At 34.7% G+C, this 23,597-nt stretch overlaps 4 protein-coding genes across 5 annotated transcripts; 1 reads left to right on the plus strand and 3 right to left on the minus strand.

Moving 5' to 3' along the window:
* Positions 1-1,560: 1,560 nt before the first annotated feature.
* LOC100181397 (protein rolling stone-like) lies at positions 1,561-4,030 on the minus strand. The gene is made up of 3 exons (XM_002127094.4): positions 3,711-4,030; positions 3,026-3,239; positions 1,561-2,622 (listed from the first exon to the last, which is right to left on the minus strand). Exons 1-3 carry the CDS (start codon positions 3,792-3,794, stop codon positions 2,060-2,062), a joined length of 861 nt encoding a protein of 286 aa, XP_002127130.1. The 5' UTR covers positions 3,795-4,030; the 3' UTR covers positions 1,561-2,059.
* A 186-nt stretch (positions 4,031-4,216) lies between these two features.
* LOC100179058 (protein SDA1 homolog) lies at positions 4,217-11,174 on the minus strand. The gene is made up of 16 exons (XM_002127175.5): positions 11,040-11,174; positions 10,667-10,771; positions 10,340-10,438; positions 9,973-10,083; positions 9,535-9,606; positions 8,992-9,150; positions 8,573-8,679; positions 8,062-8,198; positions 7,679-7,840; positions 7,226-7,361; positions 6,745-6,919; positions 6,246-6,375; positions 5,900-5,973; positions 5,498-5,691; positions 4,991-5,150; positions 4,217-4,528 (listed from the first exon to the last, which is right to left on the minus strand). Exons 1-16 carry the CDS (start codon positions 11,121-11,123, stop codon positions 4,397-4,399), a joined length of 2,037 nt encoding a protein of 678 aa, XP_002127211.1. The 5' UTR covers positions 11,124-11,174; the 3' UTR covers positions 4,217-4,396.
* Positions 11,175-11,583: 409 nt separating this feature from the next.
* LOC494419 (zinc finger protein 183) lies at positions 11,584-14,115 on the plus strand. The gene is made up of 8 exons (NM_001032658.1): positions 11,584-11,680; positions 11,758-11,889; positions 12,068-12,172; positions 12,514-12,696; positions 13,002-13,146; positions 13,409-13,592; positions 13,728-13,834; positions 13,921-14,115. Exons 1-8 carry the CDS (start codon positions 11,621-11,623, stop codon positions 13,980-13,982), a joined length of 978 nt encoding a protein of 325 aa, NP_001027830.1. The 5' UTR covers positions 11,584-11,620; the 3' UTR covers positions 13,983-14,115.
* A 13-nt stretch (positions 14,116-14,128) lies between these two features.
* Positions 14,129-23,373, minus strand: LOC100176733 (condensin complex subunit 3). Of its 2 annotated transcripts, none has more exons than XM_002127379.4 (21): positions 23,173-23,373; positions 22,938-23,062; positions 22,556-22,667; positions 22,271-22,380; positions 22,065-22,183; positions 21,621-21,766; positions 21,173-21,316; positions 20,837-20,973; positions 20,315-20,476; positions 20,038-20,180; positions 19,494-19,620; positions 19,095-19,212; positions 18,487-18,675; positions 18,055-18,324; positions 17,612-17,722; positions 17,276-17,344; positions 16,941-17,122; positions 16,419-16,605; positions 15,903-16,079; positions 15,485-15,632; positions 14,129-14,872 (listed from the first exon to the last, which is right to left on the minus strand). In XM_002127379.4, the coding sequence occupies exons 1-21, from the start codon at positions 23,275-23,277 to the stop codon at positions 14,694-14,696; spliced, it is 3,060 nt and encodes a 1,019-aa protein (XP_002127415.1). In that variant the 5' UTR covers positions 23,278-23,373; the 3' UTR covers positions 14,129-14,693. The 2 variants fall into 2 exon arrangements, with proteins under 2 accessions (XP_002127415.1, XP_018672666.1); XM_018817121.2 differs by having other exon boundaries at positions 14,129-14,881.
* Between the last annotated feature and the right edge of the window lie 224 nt (positions 23,374-23,597).

The following is a 23,597-nucleotide window of genomic DNA, read 5'->3' on the forward strand; positions in this document are numbered from 1 at the left end:
CCTGTCATACACCAATCAATCAAACATTCGCATCACGCCGCGTCATACAAAGATTAACGGCCTCGCAGCTGCCATAAGGTTTTCAATCCTTACAATTGTGCACGAATGTATGATGCACAACTAAACGCCCAGAAAACGCACTTTTGCCTATTGACGCCCCACAACTATTTTTTGATCGGTAAAAGATTAAATGCTTGGATTTACCATAATAGCGTTTCGGTAACCCGCCAAACTGCGTACCTACACATTAAAATAGAATGAGTCATTTATATAAAAAGTATAAAAGTCTAGAGCTGCTCTACTTTAAACTACTGCTGTACACTAACTCTATGCTACAGCATTATACACCAGGCTATAGACCGCAGTCACGATACAATTCAACAGAAGCAAATGATAAGGCAAGCGGGCGCACAAGCATTGCCCCCAGGCAGCCACAACTGAAGGCGACTTTACAGTAAAACGAAATCGGCTTCTCATTACCACGTCACCTATAGGCGTGAAAGCTACGAATTTTGGAGAAGCGGCTAAAATTAAGACCGAGAAAACGCTCCGAGGTGATTATTTGCGAAGAGCGCGCACCGTATTTATGAAATTGCTATACAACTTCAACTAGTATGCCGCATCGCCATAACTGATGTAACCGCAAACACAAAATCACAAGTTATTGTAAATTACAAAACTACATTTACCATAAAGCATATATCTAGTACATGTAATTCATATAATATAACTAAGACTCCTTTCTATGTTATATCGTATTTTATAATCTATGATACACGACCACAAAAATGCATGAATGTTTGATGAATATACCAACTACCGATATATGTTTCAATAGCTAAGCAGGTAATGTTATACATCCTCCGTTAAAGCTCATATGAGCCCTGTACTCTTATAACCGTATACATTACAAATTGTGGTCTAAGCGTTTCGTTGTTTACAGGGTGGGGTAATATGGGACACATTTAGAACATAATACCCGATGACCCTGTGATTTAAACAGTTAACAACGGTCTATGAAAGTCATAAAGATAAGGGTTTAAAATTGCTTGAATGTTTTTTTACCAGCAAATAGGACGAGAAAATAGACTGAAAACATGTACAATCCACCCAACGACTCACATTGACTTTTTTGGATGCTAAAGGTGTCCCGTCTCCCCTCACCTTATACAATGCTTATTTTGTCGTAATCTTGTAACACAGCTATGTTGAAAACTTGCTTCACTGCAGAATTAAATTTAACTTTTAAACACGTTACTGCCTCGTATCATAAGTACAGGCTCGACCGTTTGTTTAAATTGAACTAGTCCTTACATTCTTATCTTTTGTCTAAGTTTCTATGCCAAAAAGTAGGACAACCGAATGTAACCCTGTAATTAGTCTGCAGCTAGCGTTGTTCAATTTGTAAATCAAGTAGAATTTCTCACCGAAACAATTAACACCAGTGCTTTATCGCCCCGAGCTAATAATGTAGTGTACTGTTGCTTTCCCACGATAACTTGCATTAAAACTCATTTAAACGTGCAGGTATACAGTGGTGTACATACAAACACATATATATGCATTTTAAGAGTAGTATGGGAAATTTTGTATTATAACGTATTTTGCGCAAAAATAAAAATCAAGGGTACAAAAGGATGCAGTTTGTATAAAACTGTAACAACCGGTGTGGGTTTGGAAGGTCAACTTATACTTAACCGCAATCAATATTGCATTAAGAACACCGTCAGCTATCGAGCACTGTTGTTGGGAAAACCAAGGAAAAAATGTGGCATAATTACACCACAGACGCCGCCAAAATGGGCATCAAGAAACCGTAAAAACAATTCAATAACCGGCTGTAGGTAAAGGTCGCCGAATAGAACAATAAATTATTTACAAGTCGAAATGGGACGTGGGGTTTCTTGGTGGAAATGAAACGTTTTTCATTTCGTCTTTAATTTAAAAACACAGTTGGGGTGATTTTGTGAGTGCGGGTATTGAGTAAAATTACGAATAATACTATGCGCGGTAATAGGTTAAAGTATTAAAAAATACGAAGGGTAAGATAAGGCTGCTTCTACATCGCAGTGCTGTCTGTTTCAGGCTTCGGGGTGTCCGATGGTTCAAAAGCAGCATTAGTTTTTCCCAATTCCACTTCACCAAACTGCGCTGTGGCGCCATCTCCCGACTGCTCTCCTTTTAGAACAGTCCTTCTCGCGATTAATGCTCTGAGGTGGTAAAGTCCGAATACTATAGCATGTAGTACTATAGGCAGAACTATGACCGCTGCAATGCTGTAGCCAGCTGAGGTAGCAGGGCTGGTACTCCAGTTAACGGCTGCATATATTGCTGAGTTAACGTTGGTCCAATGTAGAATAAGCATGAAGAGAATATACACAACTCCATATAACGGGGCGTAGAAGAAATGCAGGAGACGGACAGGGAAAGCAACCATAAATATATCGATGAGCATGAGGATTGAGTTAGTGACGTGTAAATGGAATGTAACAGGTCGCAGATTTCGTTCCGCTGTCCGTGTTCGTCCAATCAAAGCCCAATAGAAGATCGTTACATTAAATGCAGCCACGGTTGCTACATTAAACATCCACCAGTTTATGATATGGAACCATCGCAGCGGGCCTACAAACAAGCTACATTTAATTTAAACTGAAAAAACATAAACAAAACGTAAATTCGGCAAAAGGAAGTCATTTGTTATTGTTTTCTAAACGCTATACGTTTATGAAGGTGTAACATACAGGAAATATCGGATATGACTATAAACCAATATTACAAATAATACTGATCATGTTTTATTGTAAATTAAGCTTTAATTTACAAACTCTTTTGTGTGCGTTTAAAATGTTTTAATAGAGTGGGAAAAGATGGGATGCAGTTGGCTCATAAATCCCATATTTTCTGGTCGTGTTTGGCCCAATTATCAACGCTCTTTTGAAGTCGTAAGGACACGGTTAAAGTGAAAAAAAAATGAAAACGTGTCCCATCTTACCCCACCCTACTATATGCAATTTTACTAAAGTACCTTTAGACGGTGCTTTGCCTCTTGTAGCAACACCGTATATTGACACTAGAAATGCGATCAGAAAATAAAGGTTCATCACCACTTCCGTCCAATTGCTTATGAACTGGTATACAGTGCTTGTTGTGTTAACTACATACGCACCGATAAGCCAGCCTATTGTGTAAGCGAACATAAAGCCGCGGTAAGCAAGGTGAATCCATCTGTTTGGTGTCCACTGTAAATTATGCAGCGTGTTACTCGACTGTGGTAATTACGTTAAAAGGTAATTAGGTTCAATGACAGGTAACAAAAGGTTACGTTGAACCTTACATAACGTTTACGAACTTATGCAATTATTACGTCCATTTATGTAATTGTTACGTCCAAAAATAACAATTACCTATAGCTTTACGTTTGCCAAAAACTTTAAATGACATTTTACATAATCCATACTTTAGTTTTATCTACATCATATTTGCAGATAATTAAGAGTGTATGCACTACGGTAAAAGTATTTTATACAAAAAAAAAATAATAAAGAACAGATATGCCTATAGCTATATAGCGGGTAAAGAATGTGACGTTACTTTTTATATTTCACTAACATATTACCACAATACTATCTAAATACTCGGTTATAAATCTTGTACTGTCAAAACACATATGCTGTAGGTCAGTTCTATCAAAGCAAGTTAAATCAACAAACCTGAATTCTCTGAAACTTTTCGGCTTCAACGTCTGTATACCAGAAGTGTTTTGCTTTGAATTCGAACCCGCAGCTTGTAGCCATGCTTACAATTAAACACTAAACTATTTCTATTAGTTTTCAGTTGAGTAGTTGCATATAAGGTAACGATTTGCACTGTCACAGTTACTAACAATTCTCTTGACACGCGGACAGTTGTATCTTACTCAGACCGAACAGGAAAAAGCGTCACTGATATGACGATGCAGCGTGACGATATTAGTGAGACGAGTTATTTTTGCTACAAGCTACGAACACTAACATTTCGATTCCCAAATAAACAACAATCAGCTGTTTTGAGTACTTAAAATTACATCTAGTTTTACCAATGCGCGAATCAGAGTTTAGGTAGTTAAATTCTGACTACAAAATAAAAACTGCGCTGCGCCCTGCGTTCTTAAATATTGACATAGTAGTCTAAAATTTTCTGCTTAAATCGCTACCACTACGCTCAATGAACCGGAAAATTATATGCCTATGAAGCGGGCGTTAGGTTTTACTTTCTCTTGACTATCGGAACCCGAAACACCCAAAAATAAAAGTGAACGCCGGAACTGGTCAACCGTACTGTAGGCCAGTATGGGCGTGTAAAACCGGCGGTGACGGCGACCAGAGGAATGGCCCGCGGCACCAATAGGCCGATGACATCACTTATAACGCTTCGCTCGTTTCACAAGTGCAGCGCGAAGAGCCATTTGCTTCTCTCGGAAAGATCTTCCGGACTTCTTTTTCTTCATTTTTTCCCGAACCATCATAAAAGGCTTCTTTTTACGTTTTTCCTGTGGAAAGATGTAGTTTTGATGAAAAAATAATGTTCGATATTTTTGTAAAAATATTTAGGTTTTAGATTTAATTAAATTTTGTTGATATTTTTGTTAAAATATTACTTTGCAAAAAACAAGCAAGACATTTTTTTTTGAAAATACGAAAATAGTATTCGTAATTTAATATGCAGTTTTAAATTCAAAACCTCTTGATTACGGTCACCTTGTGTGCATTAAATTTAAAAGAGATTTTCGTGATTGCATTTACAAAACTCAGTGGTATCGTTACACAAACAATGCGCACAAGTTATGCCTGTCATCCATACAAACGCAGTGACAATATAATAAACATAAGCAAACGATGATATGACAGTCATTCCGTTTATGCGGTGGCTGTCGGACTTATTAGTGAATCATAAAACGAGGTTTGACAGATCTAGGTAACGTCTTGAAACGGGTATCTTTAAGTGACGTTACCTTATTCGTGGTACTAGCAAACGGGTCCATTTTCGCCTTTTTTCGTCCGAACTTTTCCCGGTCCTCTCGCCCACGTAGTACAGTGGCCAATCTACTTTCCCGGTCATGTGGTCGCTTTTTATGGACAAGTTCAATGTCGTTTAATGCAACCAATTCAGCACTGAGAATTAAAATACCATTTCTTTCATGTTTTGCTCTCTAAATTGTCAGCCATACATTAAAAAAAAAAAAATTCTTAGAAAGTTACATGGGTGGAATTCGTTGCGGGCACGTTGTGGAGAAATCATAGCACTTGTTTTGAAACAGCTGTTGCTCTGCCACTCAAGGATAACACAAGTTACATTTATTCATTCAGTTATAAAGTATTTTTATCCAAAACCACTCATGCATAATGGATATAATTAATTTTTAGGGGGACAGTTGTTCCAACACATAACAGCTCACGAGTTATGCAACTTTAGTGGTAAAACTTTTTTTTACAATCAAATAAAAGGACTAAACTTATACCTTTCTTCTTTTGAATCCAGTGACACCACTTTCCTCTTCCGTGCAGCAGGAAGAACTTCCTTGGATGCTTGTTGTGCTCGTACTCTTTGAAACTCTTCTTGAGTAAGAAGTCTCATCTGGCTCACAATTTGCGCTTTTTGTATTTTTTCTTCAGGATCCATTCCTGCTGTTTCATCTTCCGCTGCTGGCTGAATCTTAGACAAAAGAAAAAGGAAATATTAATAACACAAGTCTGAATGAGATTTTCTGGCAATAGTTTAGTAAAGTTACAACATTTGTAGATTTGTTTGATACAATGCCAAGACCTTAGATAATAAAATTTAACTAGTTTTATGAATAAAGTTGTTGGTTTTAATGACTTTTATTTAGTAGAATTGTAGTCAATATAAGACACAATAATACCTCTTCTTCATCGGAAGAAACATTCTTCCAACTTCCATCATTGTCGCTTGCATTAGAACAAGATTCCCAACCATCTGGAACCAAGAAAACAGTGTTTCAATATAAACAGGTCACTAATTGGTTGTCTAAATTGTCACCCATATAGAAATAACAATCACACACAAAGTTACATACGAGGTAACTCGTAGGCTGGCACAAGGTGTATGAAACAGAACACTCGTGTTATAACAACTGTCATTTTCCGGCCATGCCAAGATAAAACAAGTTACCTTCATTCATTAATATAGTAAAAAAGATATGTCAATCGAGGTAAACCATTTATAATAATAGAATAAGCCTAGTTTACCTTGGACAGTGTTGTCTTCATCAACTTCTGGGGTTTCTGGCAAAGCTTCAGCTCCAGGTATATAATCCTTTACTACAAGTTTTCCGTATTCAGTAGTTTGTAGTTCAGTACTGGCTTCTGTAGGTTTGCCCTGAAATTAAGAAAAAAATGATTTTAATTCAAATTATATCCAGGGGGCCTAGAGCAAATTAGTGACCATGGGGTTGGGGCAAATATGTGTCTTGCCCAAGGACACATATGTTTATCAGTACCAATGATTTAAACGATTGCACTGCACCAAGGTCTCTTAACCAGGGGTGCAAGAAATGTTCCTACGGGTTACGGAGATGCTGAATCATTAAGGTTGGTTAGGTTTACTCTATATAAGCAATTCTATAAGGAGGTATGGGAATTGGCTGGTGATTTTAAAAGTGTGCAGCAAGGAAAAAGGGTAAGACCCTTGCACTACATGCATACAATAAAAAAATTAAAACAATAATTTAAAATAGAGTGACGGTACCCTATCTTTCTTAAACAGCATAGTTGGATTAATTCTTCTGTAAAGTTGAATTAATGATCGAGCAGCTGAAGTGACAGCTTTATCGTGACGGGTTTTATATTGCGTTAAGTCACGCAGAAGGTCTTCCGTCATGGCTAACGGGCATCGAGCACAAATTTCCCGGACAGCGTTTAATCTGTAAAATAAATGTATGGATCAATGGATGCAACTTACTTATCCTTGTGGGGTGTGACAATAACAGTCATTACTACTTGCGCCCGCTCACGAGTCTGTTGAATTATATAATAGTAGGAAAAAATAAGATATGAATGTAACTTATTTATCTTTGCGTGACATGGCAAGTCAACGGTAGTCATTATAACACTTATGTTTTATATAACTCGTGCATGTCACAAGCTACCATATATGCAACTGCATGGGTGATTCTTTTTGTTTATGACTTTTTTGATCTTGTAGGAAAGTGTACCTAACAACTACCCACCCAACTCCCATGACTTCACTTGAATTCCTTTCACTGACAAAGTTATTTGCGATAGTCATTATGATGGTTCTTATTATTTCCGGAGGAACAAGTTCGTGGCTTGCTTGCGCTACAGCCAACAAAAGTTTCGTGACATCTGAAAATAAATGAAACAATATTTTGGTTAAAGATTTTATTTTCAGATTACTGGTTTGCGGAAATTTAGAAACAATCATTATTAAAGGAACGAGAAAATAAACTTGGAATTTATAAATGTTTTAGTTGTCTGCTTGGTTTTACAGTTCTTTCAGTTATACAAAGTGAACTTTTTTGGATCGGAAAAAAACAAACAAAAACAATTTTAACAACTAATGAAACCTATTTAAGGTAGAAATGAAAAAAATTAGGCAATTATAGCACCTAGAAAAATGGTAAAATAGAAAAAAATACAAGTTTCTACAGACCCGTACCTACCTCTTTGATGGGGTTGCAAGAAACGTTGTATAAAAGGATAGAAATTAAATAAAAATAGTTGATGCACGCCAACAATTCTTGAAATAACAACAATGTAAAGTAAACGAATCTCAAAACTTTCGTTCGTTTTTTGAAGTTGTTTGAAAAGTCTCTCAACAAACCCTGAGCATATGGGATGGTATTAGCAATTTTTTAGTAATTTTGTTTGTCCTTTGGAGAGTAAAACAAAAAGAAAGGATATAGCAACAAAACCACAATCCTCAAAACACGCTTATTTACGGGTAAAACAGATTAACATTTAATTGGTCGAAAGAGACATGGTCACTACAGCTAAGATAAAAAATCAATTGTACAGAGTTGTAAAGTTTGTCCCAGTATATTACCTTGTGGATCATGCAAGAGGTGAATCGCAGAGAAATCTGTGTTTTGTTTTTTCATTTTTCTTTTGTGTTTATTTAACACTTTCAATGCTTTGTCACGTTTTGCTTTCGCACGAGTTGATTTCTTTTTTGTTGCGAACCTAAATTAAACAATTGAGTTATAGGGTGATAAGATATACTTACTCACATTTCAATGAAGAAATTTATATATATCTGTAGTTTTAAATTATTTTTTAAGCCAGATTGTTTTTATAAAACGCATAGGCCCATAGATTCAGTAACACTTACTTAAATATTACAGTATACGCTACATTTTAAAATGCATTTAGATCTGTAATATGGGTGGAGCAAAAAATTTATGCCTGAAATCGTTTAAACAGATTCCATTCCTGTTCAGAAAAATGGAAAAGCAATTTTACAAAAAAAGTGTAGAGACACTATGACACTGAAATAAAAGATAAAAAAAATATAAAGTAAAAAATTCAACATATACTGGTATTTGATTTAACGTTACCTTAAAATAATATCCCTAGCACTTGGTCCTTCTTCCTCTGCTTCTGAATCAGAATCTGCAACCTGTTTGTCTTGGCCGAGGAAAAAACGCAAACTAGCCGATAATACCTGTAAGCACAACAGGAAAATACACTCTATTTTAAGTACCGAAAATATTCATGCCGTTATATTATAAAAAAAATACAATACAGACATGCAAATCAATTTTAATGACTTTAATCCAATGCCATTTTTTGTTATGACTTTTGTTTGAAAGTTACTCTATTTAAGAGCATATATATAGTAATACGTTATTTGATAATACTCTGCAGGATAAAGTAATAGCTGCTGGGGCATATGGTTCAAAAAACAACACCCCAATTTGCCAGAGATAGGCATGTAAGAGTTAAAACCATACAAAAGTCAGAAATGTCATTTTACCTTGGTAAACTTGGAGAAACATGCAGTGCTGATGACATTAACAGTTTTCGCATCATTCCAAACCTTCCTATTATACAACTCTGCCATCGCATTCAACGACATCTTAGCTGCCATTGAGTTGCTATCAGACAACATTGTGTACATGAAGTTTTGAAGGGTCTGCAATTTTGTAACAATTCCATATGTATATATTTTCTAATATTATATTTAGTTTCATTATTTTTTATATTTGTGCAGTATGGAGTACTTTGGTAAGGCCATGGCCCATGGCAGAGACAGAGTAATTACAATTTAGGCTTGAGTTGGCTCATTGTCCCAACTTAGTCATTAAAAATGATTAGAATTCTCTTTTCTTATGTTAAACGTCCATGTGACCATAGACGCATAAAAGGACAAGATTTAACTTAGAACTAATACAAGTATTTTGAGCTACCTGCATTTTTCAGTCTTTCATTTTTCCTTGACCCAAACATGAAAGACAATTTAGTTAAACATCAGAATTGAGACAGCTAATATTTTGTTTAGATTTGAAAGCCTACTAACCTTATTCAGTTTATTGTCTTTATGTCCAATGTTCAGGTTCTTAATGTCTTGTATGATAAAGTTATACAACGTCTGTTGGAATAATTGCTCATTTTAGTTTAACTTGGAATAAACGAATAATGGAAACAAACACAAAAGCCATTAAAAGGCGACTAGTATCCAAAAGAATAAAATACTTGACACACTGTTTAAAGGAAAAGATATCAAATCGTAGAAAAGCTGTGTCTGTTAGCTGTTGAAAATGAACTGCAATATTGTCCAACGTGCAAGTATTCCAGTAACATACAGTTTGAACTAGGTACAAAAATTTACTAATCGAATATTAATTTGTTAATAGAATTGTGAAATAAAAAATATGTAAATGTATATTTCCCCCAATGTCAGTGCAGTCTGTTATTTAATCAGAAAGTAGAATTATATAAATACTTATTTGATCACCTTCCTTAGTAGTTTGTCTGAACATCGAAACAACTCAAAGAAGAGTTCGAACAAAGATGCGGGAGAAATGAGTTTCTTGTTCCTTAACAACATAAGGGCTCGACAAAACATCTGTTTTTAAAATAGCAAAAAATGTTAAAAACAGTTTTAAAATAGCAATAAATTATTAATTTAAATATAAGGTATTAAGTTTCTGGCAAAAAAAGGAATAAAAAACTTCTATTCTTATACTTCTGCTACCAAGCATAATGTAAATATTCTTTCAATGGCTCAGTCGGTACCATACCTTTAGTATCATACAAGATGAGCTATTAAAATAAAACATCTATTGATTAGGCTATACTACAAGGGCAAAAAAATAACGGACCATTCTTATTTCTGGATGAAGAGCACTTGCATGACGTTTCAAAATCTCTCTTAGTTGTTCAGGAAATTCTCCAACTACATCTGGGTAACAATGTGCAACCTATGCAAAAAAATGGTTACTACAGGCTGAGATGCATGAAATAGGACACCAGTGTTACAACACTGGTCATCCCACAAAAAAAATAAGCCATAACATTGTTTTCTATGTCTCAACACATGTGTGCTCGCTTATAAAGTTTTTACAGCTTGATTCATTCCACAAAAAAATCAAGACTTAACAGAAATTATCATAAATTATTTTTCTACTAGCCTAGTTAAGCCTACATACCTGTCCAATAAACATGGTGAGTTCTGAGAGACTTTTCGCATCCTCTGAAGGTTGGAGAAGAAAAACTTGAAGATTGGATTCATAACGCCGATATTGTTGCTCAAACTATGGAACAAAGTACAGGGATGAGAATGGAATTTGTTTAAAAGATCCGAACTGTTTTAGTTGGGGTCTATAAAGACCGAAACCTGAATATTATTATTAACCCATATAACCGGTAACCCTAAACTATATACCAACCTCTAACACTTTTCACTAGCCTAATCTGTAAAGACTGTAACCGAAGGATAGTAAACGCGGGCACGAGCTACAAATCAATATGTACAGTTTGTAAACGGAAATACGAGAAACAATCTAAAAGTTAATTAGTTACCTCTGCTCTGTACGACTCCGGATCTCGTTTTATTAAGTTCTGCAGCTGGGGTAAGTTGTCTGGTAACTGGCTCGTACGACCCATCGCGCTTACGAGACGAGAAAAACAATAACTTCGTCCTTGTGCAGCTGTTATGCGAGTAATATCAAAAAAAATTTAAGAATTTACTAAACAACATGTGGTTCTCTTATGAGGGAATGTCCCGATAAATGTGCAATGTTCGGTAATAGAAATCTTAGTTTCGCCTATTGGGGAACACTTTTGTAACAACGTTTACCATTAATATATCTCAGTTTGTTTTTAAAAAGATCGCTTAGATAGGATATGTTTTATACAAAGAATGATTATTTTGTTTAAACTTTGTACGGTACTTTGTAAATAAGCAAGACGCAGCATATGAAAACTCGGTAAATTCCCCCTCTTGAAAAATTTCAGATTGGAACATTTGTTGATTCCGTTTCGTATTAGGTGAGATAAAGAGACCTATAAGCACTGGAAAGTGAGATAAAAAGACTATTAATCATTGGGACAATTTGTTTCAGGTCTTTAGTTTTGTTTAATTTTACAAAAAGTAAAATAAAATGTCCACAGAGCCATCGGCAGGTGGAGAAAATGTGGGTTTCAAAAAAGCTGCTGGATTTGTAAGTGCTGAATAAAATAGAACAACCATATATGAACTAAAAATTTACATTTTTAGTTACTTTTTCATGTTTTATAGAAACGGGGAGGTGGGAGGAAACGTCCACAAAGAAGAGTTGTCGAGAAAAATAATTCGAGCTCCAGCAGTGAGGAAGAATCGGCTGTAGTTCGAAAAGAGAAAAGACAAATTCTAAACCATATGAAGCAGAGCGTAAGAATATAACATAAGTTTTTTATGTGTTAGAAAACAATAGCGAAAGATCAAATCATTGAAACAATGAATAGGCTAGATAATTAGCAGCAAAATGATAATTCTTAAAATAGGCCATGTTAGTACTTTTAACATTTCTTAATAATTTCGAATATTTACATTTATGTGTAATTTACAGACAAATAAGATGAAGAAAAAAGTGAAGTACAGCAGTAGCAGTTCATCTGAAAGTGATCAAAAGGCAAAAGCAATCGCTGTGTTATACAAATCTACACAATCTGCTGTAAGTACATTTATGTGTGTTTTAAACATCTTTTAATGCATTTTCTGTCTCAAACTTATGTCTTTTGATAAATGAATGAATGTAAGTGGCTTTATCTTTGAGTAGCCATAACATGAGTCATTAATGTTCTGTTTCATACACCTCGTGCTAACTTACCACTTATGTAACTTTATGGGTGATTATTTTTATCTGTATGGCTGACAATTTAGACAGCTCATTAGTAATCACTGGGTTGGAGCAAATGCTGTTAAGTGTCTTGCCTAAGGACACGTATGTACACACCGGTAGGCGGTAGCAGCAATGAACCTGACACCAATTCTTAACTTCTTTTTTTTTCTCAGAAAGCAAGTGGTCCAGATGACATGGGAGCTACCAAAATTTTTGAGCTTGATACTTCTAAAGATAGAGATGCACAAGCTGTGTTTGAAAGAGCACAGAAGCTGCAGGAGGAATTAAAATCTGGAGAAGCTGATGACAAAGTTTACAGAGGAGCTGCTGGTTACAGAAAGTTCATCAAACCTAAGGTTAATGTTCTAAATATATACAACAAAATTTATGTAGTTTGTACTGTAAATGACAGCTATACCATAAATGAATGTATGTAACTTGCTTAATCCTCGAGTGGTGGGAAAACAACAGTCGTAATAACATGAGTGTTTAGTTTCATACACCTTGTGCATGCTTATGAGTTACTACTTATGTTACTTTGTGGGTGATTATTCATATATGATGTATTTGTGTAAACCTAACCTATACACTAAATATTGCAGGCTATATAGATGTTGTAAAATACAGCTTTACCAAACCTGAGTAAAATGTCTTTGTTCAGGATACTGCATTGGGAAATGCATCATCAGGAATGGTAAGAAAAGGCCCCATCCGTGCCCCAGAGCATTTAAGAGCCACTGTCAGGTGGGATTATCAACCAGACATCTGTAAAGATTATAAAGAAACAGGATTTTGTGGATTTGGAGGTAACTGCGTGTTTTATTTCTTTTATGGATGAGTGTAACATATTCATTCTCTTGTGGTTGGGCACATAAAGTCGTTATAACATGGGTGCCCTGTTTTACACCTCATGCTTCACAGTTACCAGGCATATAATAAGAAAATACTGTTATGCCAAACAAAATTACAACAGTTATGACAGACTACTACTACTACTACAGAAAAGCTAGTTATTAAAATTTCACACTTTATATAAACCAATGCGTTAAAAAATGTTACCTTTTTCAGATTCCTGTAAATTTCTCCACGATCGAAGTGATTACAAACATGGCTGGCAAATTGAACGCGAATTAACTGAAGGAACTTATGGAAGAAATCAGGAGGAAAACTGGGAAGTTTCCGACAGTGATGATGAGCTACCTTTCAAATGTTTTATTTGCAGAAAAAGTTTTGTAGACCCGATATCAACAAGGTATTTGGAAATATTCTAGCTTAACTTACAGCTGCTACCAACTGAAGTGTTTTTTCTATTCAGAATTTACCAGAAACAGAAAAATTTAGGGATTTGCAACGAAAACTACAATTATTAACTGTTTTGCTTTTGTAGGTGTAAACATTACTTCTGTGAGCAGTGTGCACTCAACCACTATCGGAAATCACGAAGATGTTTTGTATGCGGAGAACAAACAAATGGTGTATTTAATCCAGCAAAGGGTAAGAAACAAAATTATTTACACAGTATCTTGCCTTTTTGGCACTTCTAAAACTGTGCAATAATCTTTTTTTTAAACTTTTTATAGAAATTGTAAGCAAAATGGAAAATGAAAGCAAACAGTCACAAATTGTTGAAGATGGGGATTGAAAATTTAAAGTTTCCGGAATATTTCAGCAAAAATGGAAGAACAGCAATATGCGTTCTGTTAATATCTATCCGATATTACATTTTCTACTAGAAAGATACGAACCGTTTCGTTACAACTTCAATAAAAAATAAACATTGGAATGATGTTTTTTTCGGCAGTTGTGCAACAGCAACATATTTATTGCAAGAAAAACACATTGTAAAATGTTTAGACAATATTGTTCCTTTAACAAAGGACTATACTACAGTATAAATGTTCAAACAAATAATATACAAATAGAAAACTTTAGAAAATAACTGTAACTCAAGAATTGGCAGCGGTAAAATTACTCTTATATTTTATCATAGCAATACGTGCTTTGGCATTAAAACTTGATATAAACTATTTTAATAAAGAATTAAAAATTGGTTGTTTACACAACTCACAAATTGACGTTAAAATACTTTATGCCCGTGTGTTTTAGTTATACTACTAGTTCTTGAAACGATTTTGCCTGAGAGTGGTAAATATGTGGTACACAGGTGCCATACTTTTAAAAATGCAGGGGAGGCAGAAATAGTTATACAGACTTTCCTGATAAACAAATCTTATAAAATTGTTGCTTATGCTGCTTAATGCAATGCGAATATTTTAAAGGGTAGACCTGACTACTTTGCCACCCCAAGTTTTGCGCCTATGTTCGTACATAAGGATAAGGATAGGAAACCAATTCAAACTTCATCTGTTGAGATCCTGGTTAAACTTACACGAGGTGAATTTAAGATGATGCTGTTAAAATCACCCAGCGGAGGACTTTCTATAAACTTTGCTCTTGATTTCCTCTTGGAAGAAGGAAGATCAGTGGAGGGTTTTGTGTTCTCACTAGGTGGTGGTGTCTTTACTTCTGGTACTAAAAAAGCTAGTTTAGATTGTATTTGCCTTCCTTGTCAAACAGAGAATAATTAATAGTTCTGAACATAGCAGAATATAAATTATTTAAAAACCTTTTTTTTGACCTCAGACTGTTGTTGTTATCATATACCATAGGCAGCCACCCTTTACTGTACATAACTTGCCTGATTATTAAATGAATATGTTCCATGTTTTGTACATTTTTCAAATATAACAACTTTATATTGAAAAAATTATATCTACATGGTGGGTTATGTCAGCAGGTGGAATTACTGTACAGAATTTTAAGTACAAGTAATATGTCCACAATGCTGCAGGCAAGTTAGTACAGTATAAAGCACTATTCCTAGGCTCAGCCCTTTTACATAGTCATCATTGGTCAGGAATAAGTGAATGAACAATGAAACATACCATAAAACTAACTTAAGATTTTGAATTCCCCCCAAAAATAATAAAAAAGACCTGTTTCCTTAAAGGGAAAAACAATTTTTGACTTGTTTCGTACAAATAATTTAACCACAAAAAATCAGTAATCAAAAAAATTTGCAGAGTTAAAAAATTAAAAATAAATATTAGGTGGAAAGTGTGTTTTACTGCATTTGTTACTTACCACTTTGTTCTTCCATAGCAGTGGCTTCACACTCATTGGTTACATTTTCCTCCACATGAATAGTTGGTATATTTGCATTCTTTATAAGAAGTTGGACTTGGCTTAAAAACTTCTTTAAATGACGAATTGCAGCTTTATCTGTCACTTCCTGTGGGAATGTTTAATAGAAATTGTTTAAGCAAGAGAAGGAAAGTTTTTTATTTGCTTGACAGAAATTTTTGTTTTTAAATTGTTTAATTAAAATTATTTAGGCAAAAAATAGGAGTTGAGTCTTGCCGAATGTGAAGTGGAATTTCGGAAATAAACTACCTTTTTTTATACCAGATGAGCCACTAAAAGATTATTTACATTATGCCTGGTACTGGTAGCAGAAGTAACAGAAGACATATACCCATGTTAGTCATCTATGCCTACATACCTCCAGCATGCTATCACATAGTGGCATTAGCGATTTAAGGTTGTCGGTTAGCTTAATGTTGAGTTCCAACATTGGCAGCATCCTACATAGAACATTAACATGTGGGGATTTGGGATCCGATAAAACTTCATTGGAAATCATAACAGCGAGGTTGTCGTGTGCCGATCCTTCTTCAAGCTGCGGTAAAATGCTAAAAGTTGATAAATGAACACTCAGCAATTTCAGTATATCTTGTTGTCTATGTGTATTATAAGAGTGTCGTTTTAAAGAGGTCTTCTAGCACATGTTTGTTTCGTTACCAGTCAAGAACTATTGTGGGACACGCCTGTGTCTAGCCAAGAGGTTACAGATTTGAGGATTTTTACGGCTACCATTGTGGACATATGTAAACTTAGAAAAACACTTTAACAGCAAGTGACACGAATTACAGAAATATAGACAAATTCTAAATACTGCGTACAGCCATCTTTATACTGACTGTCATCTAGGTAAAGATTAACACATTGAATATCCCACCCATTTCTTATCATGATCACATAGATGGCTGACATCAGCTTTCTCTATGATAGATGGTCGGGTGATGCACACAAGGAAAGCCGATACATTGTTTATATCAACAGATGCGTATGGGGAAGATGGAGGGGCATTGAAGAAGATACGGAGTGTTGGAAGGAAGGCAAACTCGATGCAATCATGGGCAGCTCTAGGAGAATGTGGATATTCTTGTGATAATGTGGTACATTTTACGAAGGGTTTGTGATATAGTTAGTATTAATAACTTAATAAATTACCAGCTTTAACCATTATTAATGTGGCAATTTTTACAAACCAAGGGTTTACAAACTTAGGTAGTTTTAATAACTCAAAAAACTACCAGCTTTTATTTACTAAATCTGACTAATTTTGATAATTTGATAAATTTGAGTTTTTTTAACTTACTGTTCACTAATTCAATAAATTTCCAGGTTTTACTAACTGTTACACTAAGTTGTTTTATGTGATGAAAAATTTAGATTAGATTTTAATTTTTTAAATTACTTTGACATGTAAGGGAAAGCATCAAGGAAAGCATTGACGTGCTGGAGGAGTTTCGTTTCTTCAGATGTGGATGGATTATACCATAGGAGGATAAGACGAGATACGACAACCGATGAAAGGATCCTGTGTGAGATGAGGACACGAGTCAGGAGACATGCTGATGCTTCACGAACCTCAGATTCCTGCGTTTAAATAAAAAAAAATTAAATAAAAAAAAACGCTAAAAAGGAAACAAATAAATATATCATTTTTTGATAGTCTTTGAGGTTTAAAGTCCATGTTAAAAATTTATTAAACTTTTTTAAGAGGGTTTACCAAACCCTTACATTACATACCTCATCTTCAAGCATGTTCATGAACTTGGACAAGACAACCGTGCTTGCACCACCATCACCAGATTCTTCCTGAAATATTTATCATCGAAATTACACCAAGTTTACATTTATTGGGCTAAATATGGCTTAAATCCCAGGACCTCAAAGACCTCACCCATACAGAATCACAAATGGACTCGCTGGCATGGTGCGAAATATATTTTTAAATCTTAAGTAATGGCCCTTATTATAATATAAAAATCACTCTCCTAAAACATAGAATAAGATATCGCAGGTGCCTTTTTAATCCAATGAACAAAAATTTAAAAAAAGGTTTTTCTAACTGTTTAAACTTACGTTTTCTTCCATTGGTCCTGTAACAAGATTATTTATTCCAAATATTCGAAGAAAATCGTTTGCAGCGTTGATTGCTTCAACTCTTACGTTATACACGTCAGCTTGTGCAATCTGTTGAATAAAAGATATAAATATGCATATACAACATTTTATGAAATCGCATTTGGGTCTTGGGATATTCATTTTTATAAATCCTTTTATAAAAAATTCAAGATTAAAAAAAAAGTTTTGTTTATGATAATATTATTTTCGGTGGGTCTGTCAGAAATAACAATCACACATCAGAGATTTGATAATTTAATATATGCCAGAAATGGGATTTGCCAAGGTACATCACGGTGATTTTAGTAAAACCAATATATGAACATGTTTCTATTTACAAAATTGTAAAAAAAGAATAGTTTCAATGTGAAAACTTGTAATAAACATCACATAATGCTTACCTTCATGAACAAAGGAAAATGTTGAGCTGCGAGTCTTACAGAGAACATGCAGCTCGTTGCCAGACATTTCACCGCCTCCCCTCTCACCTCGGGAGCAGGGATGAGGATTGAGGGGAGGACCAGAGTCTCTAGGAGCTGGAGGATGGTGGGATTCATCCCATGAACCTGGCTCCTCCTTCTTCGCTGCTTGCTGCTCATTCTTGAGAGGAAGATGGAAGAGAGAAGTTCAGTCATTAATTTTAAGCATTTGATGAGCGTTCCTGCATCATCCTGGGGGCAAAGAGGAGCTGGTTAGAGATAAAAATGCCCTATTGGAATAATTTCATTTTAGAAAAAATGAATACAACATGATTTATCCAGTGCAGGAAACTCATGAGTAGGCCTGTCTGCCGACCTTGCCACCCCAGGTTCGGCACCTATGATTCCTAATACCTTTTCAGGAACTTGCGAGAGGACTTCATCGTTCTGCTTCGGGATCAGATCATCCTCCAGCTCTCTCTTCTCCCCTTTAAGATCATCGATAATCTTCTGCATCTTGGATGCGTCTTCAAAGTTTTTGTCGGTAATGAATTCTTCCAATTGTTCGTTTGCCTCATTAATTTTCACACTAACTTTAGCAATCTGAAGAATAAAAGTGAATAAATAACCCAAAATGCTAATTTTGAAAATTGCTACATATAGGCTAGCCAATACCCTAGGGTAAAAGGCCACATCTCATGAAACCAATGTGACAATGACATCAAATGCTTTAACACCCCAGTTAGCCTAAACAGCATTTACTCTGCTGTTGGATCTCCATACAAACAAGCAGATCCAAAGTAGTTTTTAGCACATTAATCAAAGAAGGTTCCCTACGTTTTAATTGTGGGCCTAACTACTACATTTAAACGATGTCACCCTAGAGCCCAGGCGATCAGAATTTGGGCAAAATGAAAAAATTGTTACACCCAGGTACAGAATTAAATTATATACAATATTATGTATTTAAAACAATTCAAAGTAATCTTTACAGGGCTATATGAATATTATTAAGTTCCAACCTTGAGTTTACAATCCACTATTTGTTCCTCTGATAAACAATCTTGTGTTGGTGCCGGTGAAGTTCCTTCTCTTGCTGAGGAAATCATGTTCGCTACAAGAGCAATATGTTCCTCTTCTCTGTGTTAAACAATCGATAAAACTAGAGACTACAGGGTCGAATACAAGGGGAAAAGGGAGTGTACCACTTGATCACCCCTTTTGTGAAAATCAAGGCATAAAATAACTACGAATTTAGTATTTTAACAAGACTTTAGCAAATTGTATTTTTAACTAGTAAATTAAAAAAACTGAAGGCTGGTGACGAAAAGACACTGTTTTCACATGAGTGGTAACAAGACCTTAATTGCAGGCTTAAAAACTTTCGTTCAAAGCAATGGGTAACAGATTTAACATCTTACGTTTTATTAGCTGAGTGGTAATCTATTTTAAGAAGTGATTCAGCAAGTGGTGAAGTTAGGCATGGAAAGCAGAGAACATCAACTTGTTCATATGCTGTTTTTAAAACTTCAACCAGCTTTCGCCGCCCTATGAAAGTAAAACAAGTTAAATGCAGCAATGTCTATGTGACTAGTGGCGCAGTGAGGGGGTTACAGGAGTCGCGCTCCTATTTTTTTATAACATTTAATTTTTTTGTGAAAACACCTTTAATTTTGTCTGGCTGTGCCACTTTGTGCCTATGACTGTCCTATGCAGAAACTATGGAAATGTATGTCATCCAAGGTCTAACAAAGACACAAAAAATTAATGTTAAGGGACCATAGAGAGTGATATAAGATTATTGTAGTTAAGAGTTTTGGGCATTAGGCTGCAGGGAATTGAGTTCTTTCCTAGTCAAACTTTTTTTGTAAAAAACGTCAAACATTTATTTGTGAAAAATAAATTGTAGCTAAAAGTTAGATGAAACATTTAACAGCACAGTGCTGTCACACATGCAATAGTCACCTGCATCATCGGATAGGTCCATTTTAACCGCCATCTTCACCAACTGCTCTGCCACAAATTCCTTCTCGATCTTATCATCCTCCTCCTCTTGTGGAAAGTCCTCCCTTAAGCTCTCTATCCTCTCAACAAATGGAAGAAGATACCTAGAAAGATTTATTTATAAAATCCAGAAATAGGTAGAGTTGAACTTGCTTTTATTCAAACTAAACTGTGTCCATTTATTGTAAATAGTTTTTATAAAAATAAATATAAATATATTATATATAAGTTTTCATACTGTGTCATATATTTCTCAATGTAAGAAGCGAATATAAAGGTGGTTGGGAGAAGATCTTCAACTTGGTTCTCACCATCCTGACCCTTGGAACGAAGGAAGTTACAAAGTTGGCTCCAGTAGAAGACGGCTTCGGGAACAAGAACATCGTGTTCGACCAGCTTTCTATATTAGAAAAAATAGAGATCTTTTAATTATTGTTTTACAACTTAACAAAAAAACATTTTTTTTAAATTGGAAAAATATGCAAAGTTAGCATTTTATAAATAAGCCAATAAACAAAGCAATTGGGCAAGTATAGAAATTTATTCTTTATTTTAATAAATGAACAAACATAACTTATTTATCCTGGTTTAGTAAGGCAATGAGCCAATGACAGGATATTAACACTGTCCTTATGCTCACTTAGAAAGTTACCATACAAGGTTTAGTAATGTCAAGTAAAAACGTTTTCCATTAATGAAATATAAATGAATAGTTTAAAAAATATTTATAAAAACATACACATATTATGGTTACACTTACTCTTCATTCAATAAAGGTAGAAACCCTTGCACAAGATCCGCCATTGAAGAGTTTTCAAATATTGCTACTATGGCATCCGAGCAGGTTTCAAATGCTCCAACAACATCTAACTTTTTGAATAATTGCAGAATATTACCCTGTACACAGAATGATACTCTTATTTCCAATGATATTGTTTAACATATATATATATATATATTATACATGTAATGATGTATAATAATATTATATCATTTCACTTTAAATTACATAAGCATTTGAAAAAAATCGTTGTTTAAAGACATAAATATAAATTATTCCAAAATTCTGGCAAAACCTTACAAATAGTAAACTTACCTTGAAGGACAAGAGCCAGGCTTGAAGAAGTTGTTTTTTCACCACATTTCTTACAGCTTCTGACCCATCAAGCAAACCTTGTTTGATGAGGTGTAAACGCTGAGAGCTAGTTAGAGCCTTAATGCCAACTTTCTGTGAAAGCACCTGAAAAAATAGGGAAAAAAATATTCAGAAAAGTTTGCATTTATTCTAACTAAAAAAACAAAGTTTAATTTAACTTATGTTTTGTTTTAAAAAAAGGAAAACTTTTAGGCAATATCTTACGAAAAGCAATTAAGAACACATATAATATGATCACTTTAGAGCAAAACAGTGATTAACTTACACTTATACTGTAGTTCATCTAAATTATAAAGTCAAAACATTTGAAAAATCCTAAAACTATTTGCATTGATTATGTATAATATATATATATAATACATTTGTTATAAAACTAAACAATTTTTACCTGGAAAGCAATTTTTCTCACAGATTCCGAAATATCTCGTATCCTATCAATAACCTCTGGTAAGGTCTTGGTAGTAAGTGAGACAGCAGACAAAGCAGCGCTTCGTACACTTGTGTTATCATCTGCTGCCATGTGGAACAGATAGGCTGAAATAGAAGGGTTAAATTAGCCAAGAAAATAATGTTGTTAAACCTCATATTTTAACCAATTTTTTTTCAAAAAAATTAGGTGAAAAGTACTTTTCTGGACTGAGAATCTAGCTAAAATTTGCCAATTACCCAAACACCTAAACTGCTTTTTGTATAAACAAAATGAATGTTTCACAGTCTAGAAGGTTATTCTATTCTGTTCTGTGGCCATATATGTGGGTAAGGTCCTTGTCAAGCAACTAGAATTTAGACCAGAGTTGGCTAAAAAAGTAATAAAAAATGTAGGTAATTCTACCTTCAATAACCGGACAGTTTTTATCCCCAGGTTGTTGCAGTCGGCTTAAGGATTTAGCTGCTTGTGCTCGAACTGATGGAACCTTATCTTGTATTCGGTCTAACAGGACTTTTGTTGCACTGGAACAGAATAAACGTTTAGCAAAGAACGTGGTTTAAATCTTATTGAGACCAAATTAACAATAATGGAAATGGAATATCCCATACTTGTCAATAAGATCACCATCCATGGTAGCATCAGATGGAACTGCACTCAGCAAATATTGGACAAATTGACAAATACGAAATCGAACGGTCTTGTCATGGTTACTGTGGAACTGAAACAAATAATCTTGTTATGTTACCTTTCTATTCTATATGGGAGAGCTACTTGAGGAGGATTTAGGGCTTGATTTGGTCCTTTACCTCACCACCCTTGTGTTTCAAAAGCGATGTGCTATTCAGACCAGATTTAGAAAAGTCTAAAATAACTAACAAATTGTATAATCCCACCTCTGGTTCCAACATAAAACTAAATATGTAGGTGTATAGATCCTGGTCCATTGGATCATTATATTCCAACTCTTCTTCTTCTTCATTGACATTTGCAAAGAAAGAAGCAAACCTGGGATAAATACATGATTAAATACATAGACAACTACTAATGTTGATTATTGTTTCTGTATTCAGAAAATGAATTTACAAAAAATTACAATGATAAAATTCTGGAATACATATTAGCACAATGATTAAGATAAAAATGGAAATAACACAACACATAGCATATACATTAAACTTTTAAGAATTAAATGAGCAGCCTTAGACCTAATAGAGCACTTTCAATTTTACCTGAAAAAGATTAACAGACAGAAGCACAAAATCACCAAATCCTTACTTTGCTGCAAACTGCAGACATCGTTCAACTGGAAGGTCACGACTTGAAATTACAAGCAGATATTCACAATGGTCACGGAAGGTGGTGAAGAAATATCTTCGTGCTTCTTCATTATTCTCAGTTTGCTGTGAAATATATAATACATATTGTACTTTGTATACTATATATCAATGTTATTATTGCCGATACTATCAAACATCTAGGCTATTTAAACTTAACCAATGTCATACCATACCTCATTGTAAAACTTCTTTAAAACTTCTGCAAGTTTGTCAAAATTGTAACGCCTTTCTTCGCTTTTCTCAAATGCTTCGCGAACCTTGTTTTTAATGATTTCCATTCTAATGGTGAGCAGAATTCGAGTTGCGTTCTCAGTTCAGCGCAAAACAGAATAAAAAAACACACTATCAACTGAAATGACCAAATTTTCGCTATTAGTATATGGGAACATGCATACAGAGGAGCAGATAAAAACGTCTCTTCTTAAAGTTTGTTAGCAAAACAAGCTCAAAATCAAACCCTTTTCTCCCGCCGAAATACACCGCTAGTGGTTGAAACTTTTTAATCTACGGCGGGGTGGGAAACATGCTCCATAGTCTGTAAAGAACGAAACGAAAGGCAAATAACGTGGTCTTAAGTGGGGCGATTTCATATCTTTGT

This window comes from Ciona intestinalis, unplaced genomic scaffold, assembly GCF_000224145.3.
Source record: "Ciona intestinalis unplaced genomic scaffold, KH HT001131.1, whole genome shotgun sequence".
Taxonomy (NCBI): domain Eukaryota; kingdom Metazoa; phylum Chordata; class Ascidiacea; order Phlebobranchia; family Cionidae; genus Ciona; species Ciona intestinalis.

Coding starts and splice junctions, on each gene's coding strand:
- LOC100181397 (XM_002127094.4), bottom strand. CDS start 3,794: ATGGCTACAAGCTGCGGGTTCGAATTCAAAGCAAAACACTTCTGGTAT. Junction 3,240..3,710: donor AAAAGTTTCAGAGAATTCAG/GTTTGTTGATTT, acceptor CATAATTTACAG/TGGACACCAAACAGATGGAT. Junction 2,623..3,025: donor AGGCAAAGCACCGTCTAAAG/GTACTTTAGTAA, acceptor GCTTGTTTGTAG/GCCCGCTGCGATGGTTCCAT.
- LOC100179058 (XM_002127175.5), bottom strand. CDS start 11,123: ATGGGTCGTACGAGCCAGTTACCAGACAACTTACCCCAGCTGCAGAAC. Junction 8,680..8,991: donor GTTTCTCCAAGTTTACCAAG/GTAAAATGACAT, acceptor TTGTGCTTACAG/GTATTATCGGCTAGTTTGCG. Junction 5,974..6,245: donor TGAAGACAACACTGTCCAAG/GTAAACTAGGCT, acceptor TCTTGGTTCCAG/ATGGTTGGGAATCTTGTTCT.
- LOC494419 (NM_001032658.1), top strand. CDS start 11,621: ATGTCCACAGAGCCATCGGCAGGTGGAGAAAATGTGGGTTTCAAAAAA. Junction 11,890..12,067: donor TAAACCATATGAAGCAGAGC/GTAAGAATATAA, acceptor TGTAATTTACAG/ACAAATAAGATGAAGAAAAA. Junction 13,835..13,920: donor TGTATTTAATCCAGCAAAGG/GTAAGAAACAAA, acceptor AACTTTTTATAG/AAATTGTAAGCAAAATGGAA.
- LOC100176733 (XM_018817121.2), bottom strand. CDS start 23,277: ATGGAAATCATTAAAAACAAGGTTCGCGAAGCATTTGAGAAAAGCGAA. Junction 20,477..20,836: donor CTACCTTTATTGAATGAAGA/GTAAGTGTAACC, acceptor TTTCTAATATAG/AAAGCTGGTCGAACACGATG. Junction 20,181..20,314: donor ATTGAGAAATATATGACACA/GTATGAAAACTT, acceptor AAATCTTTCTAG/GTATCTTCTTCCATTTGTTG.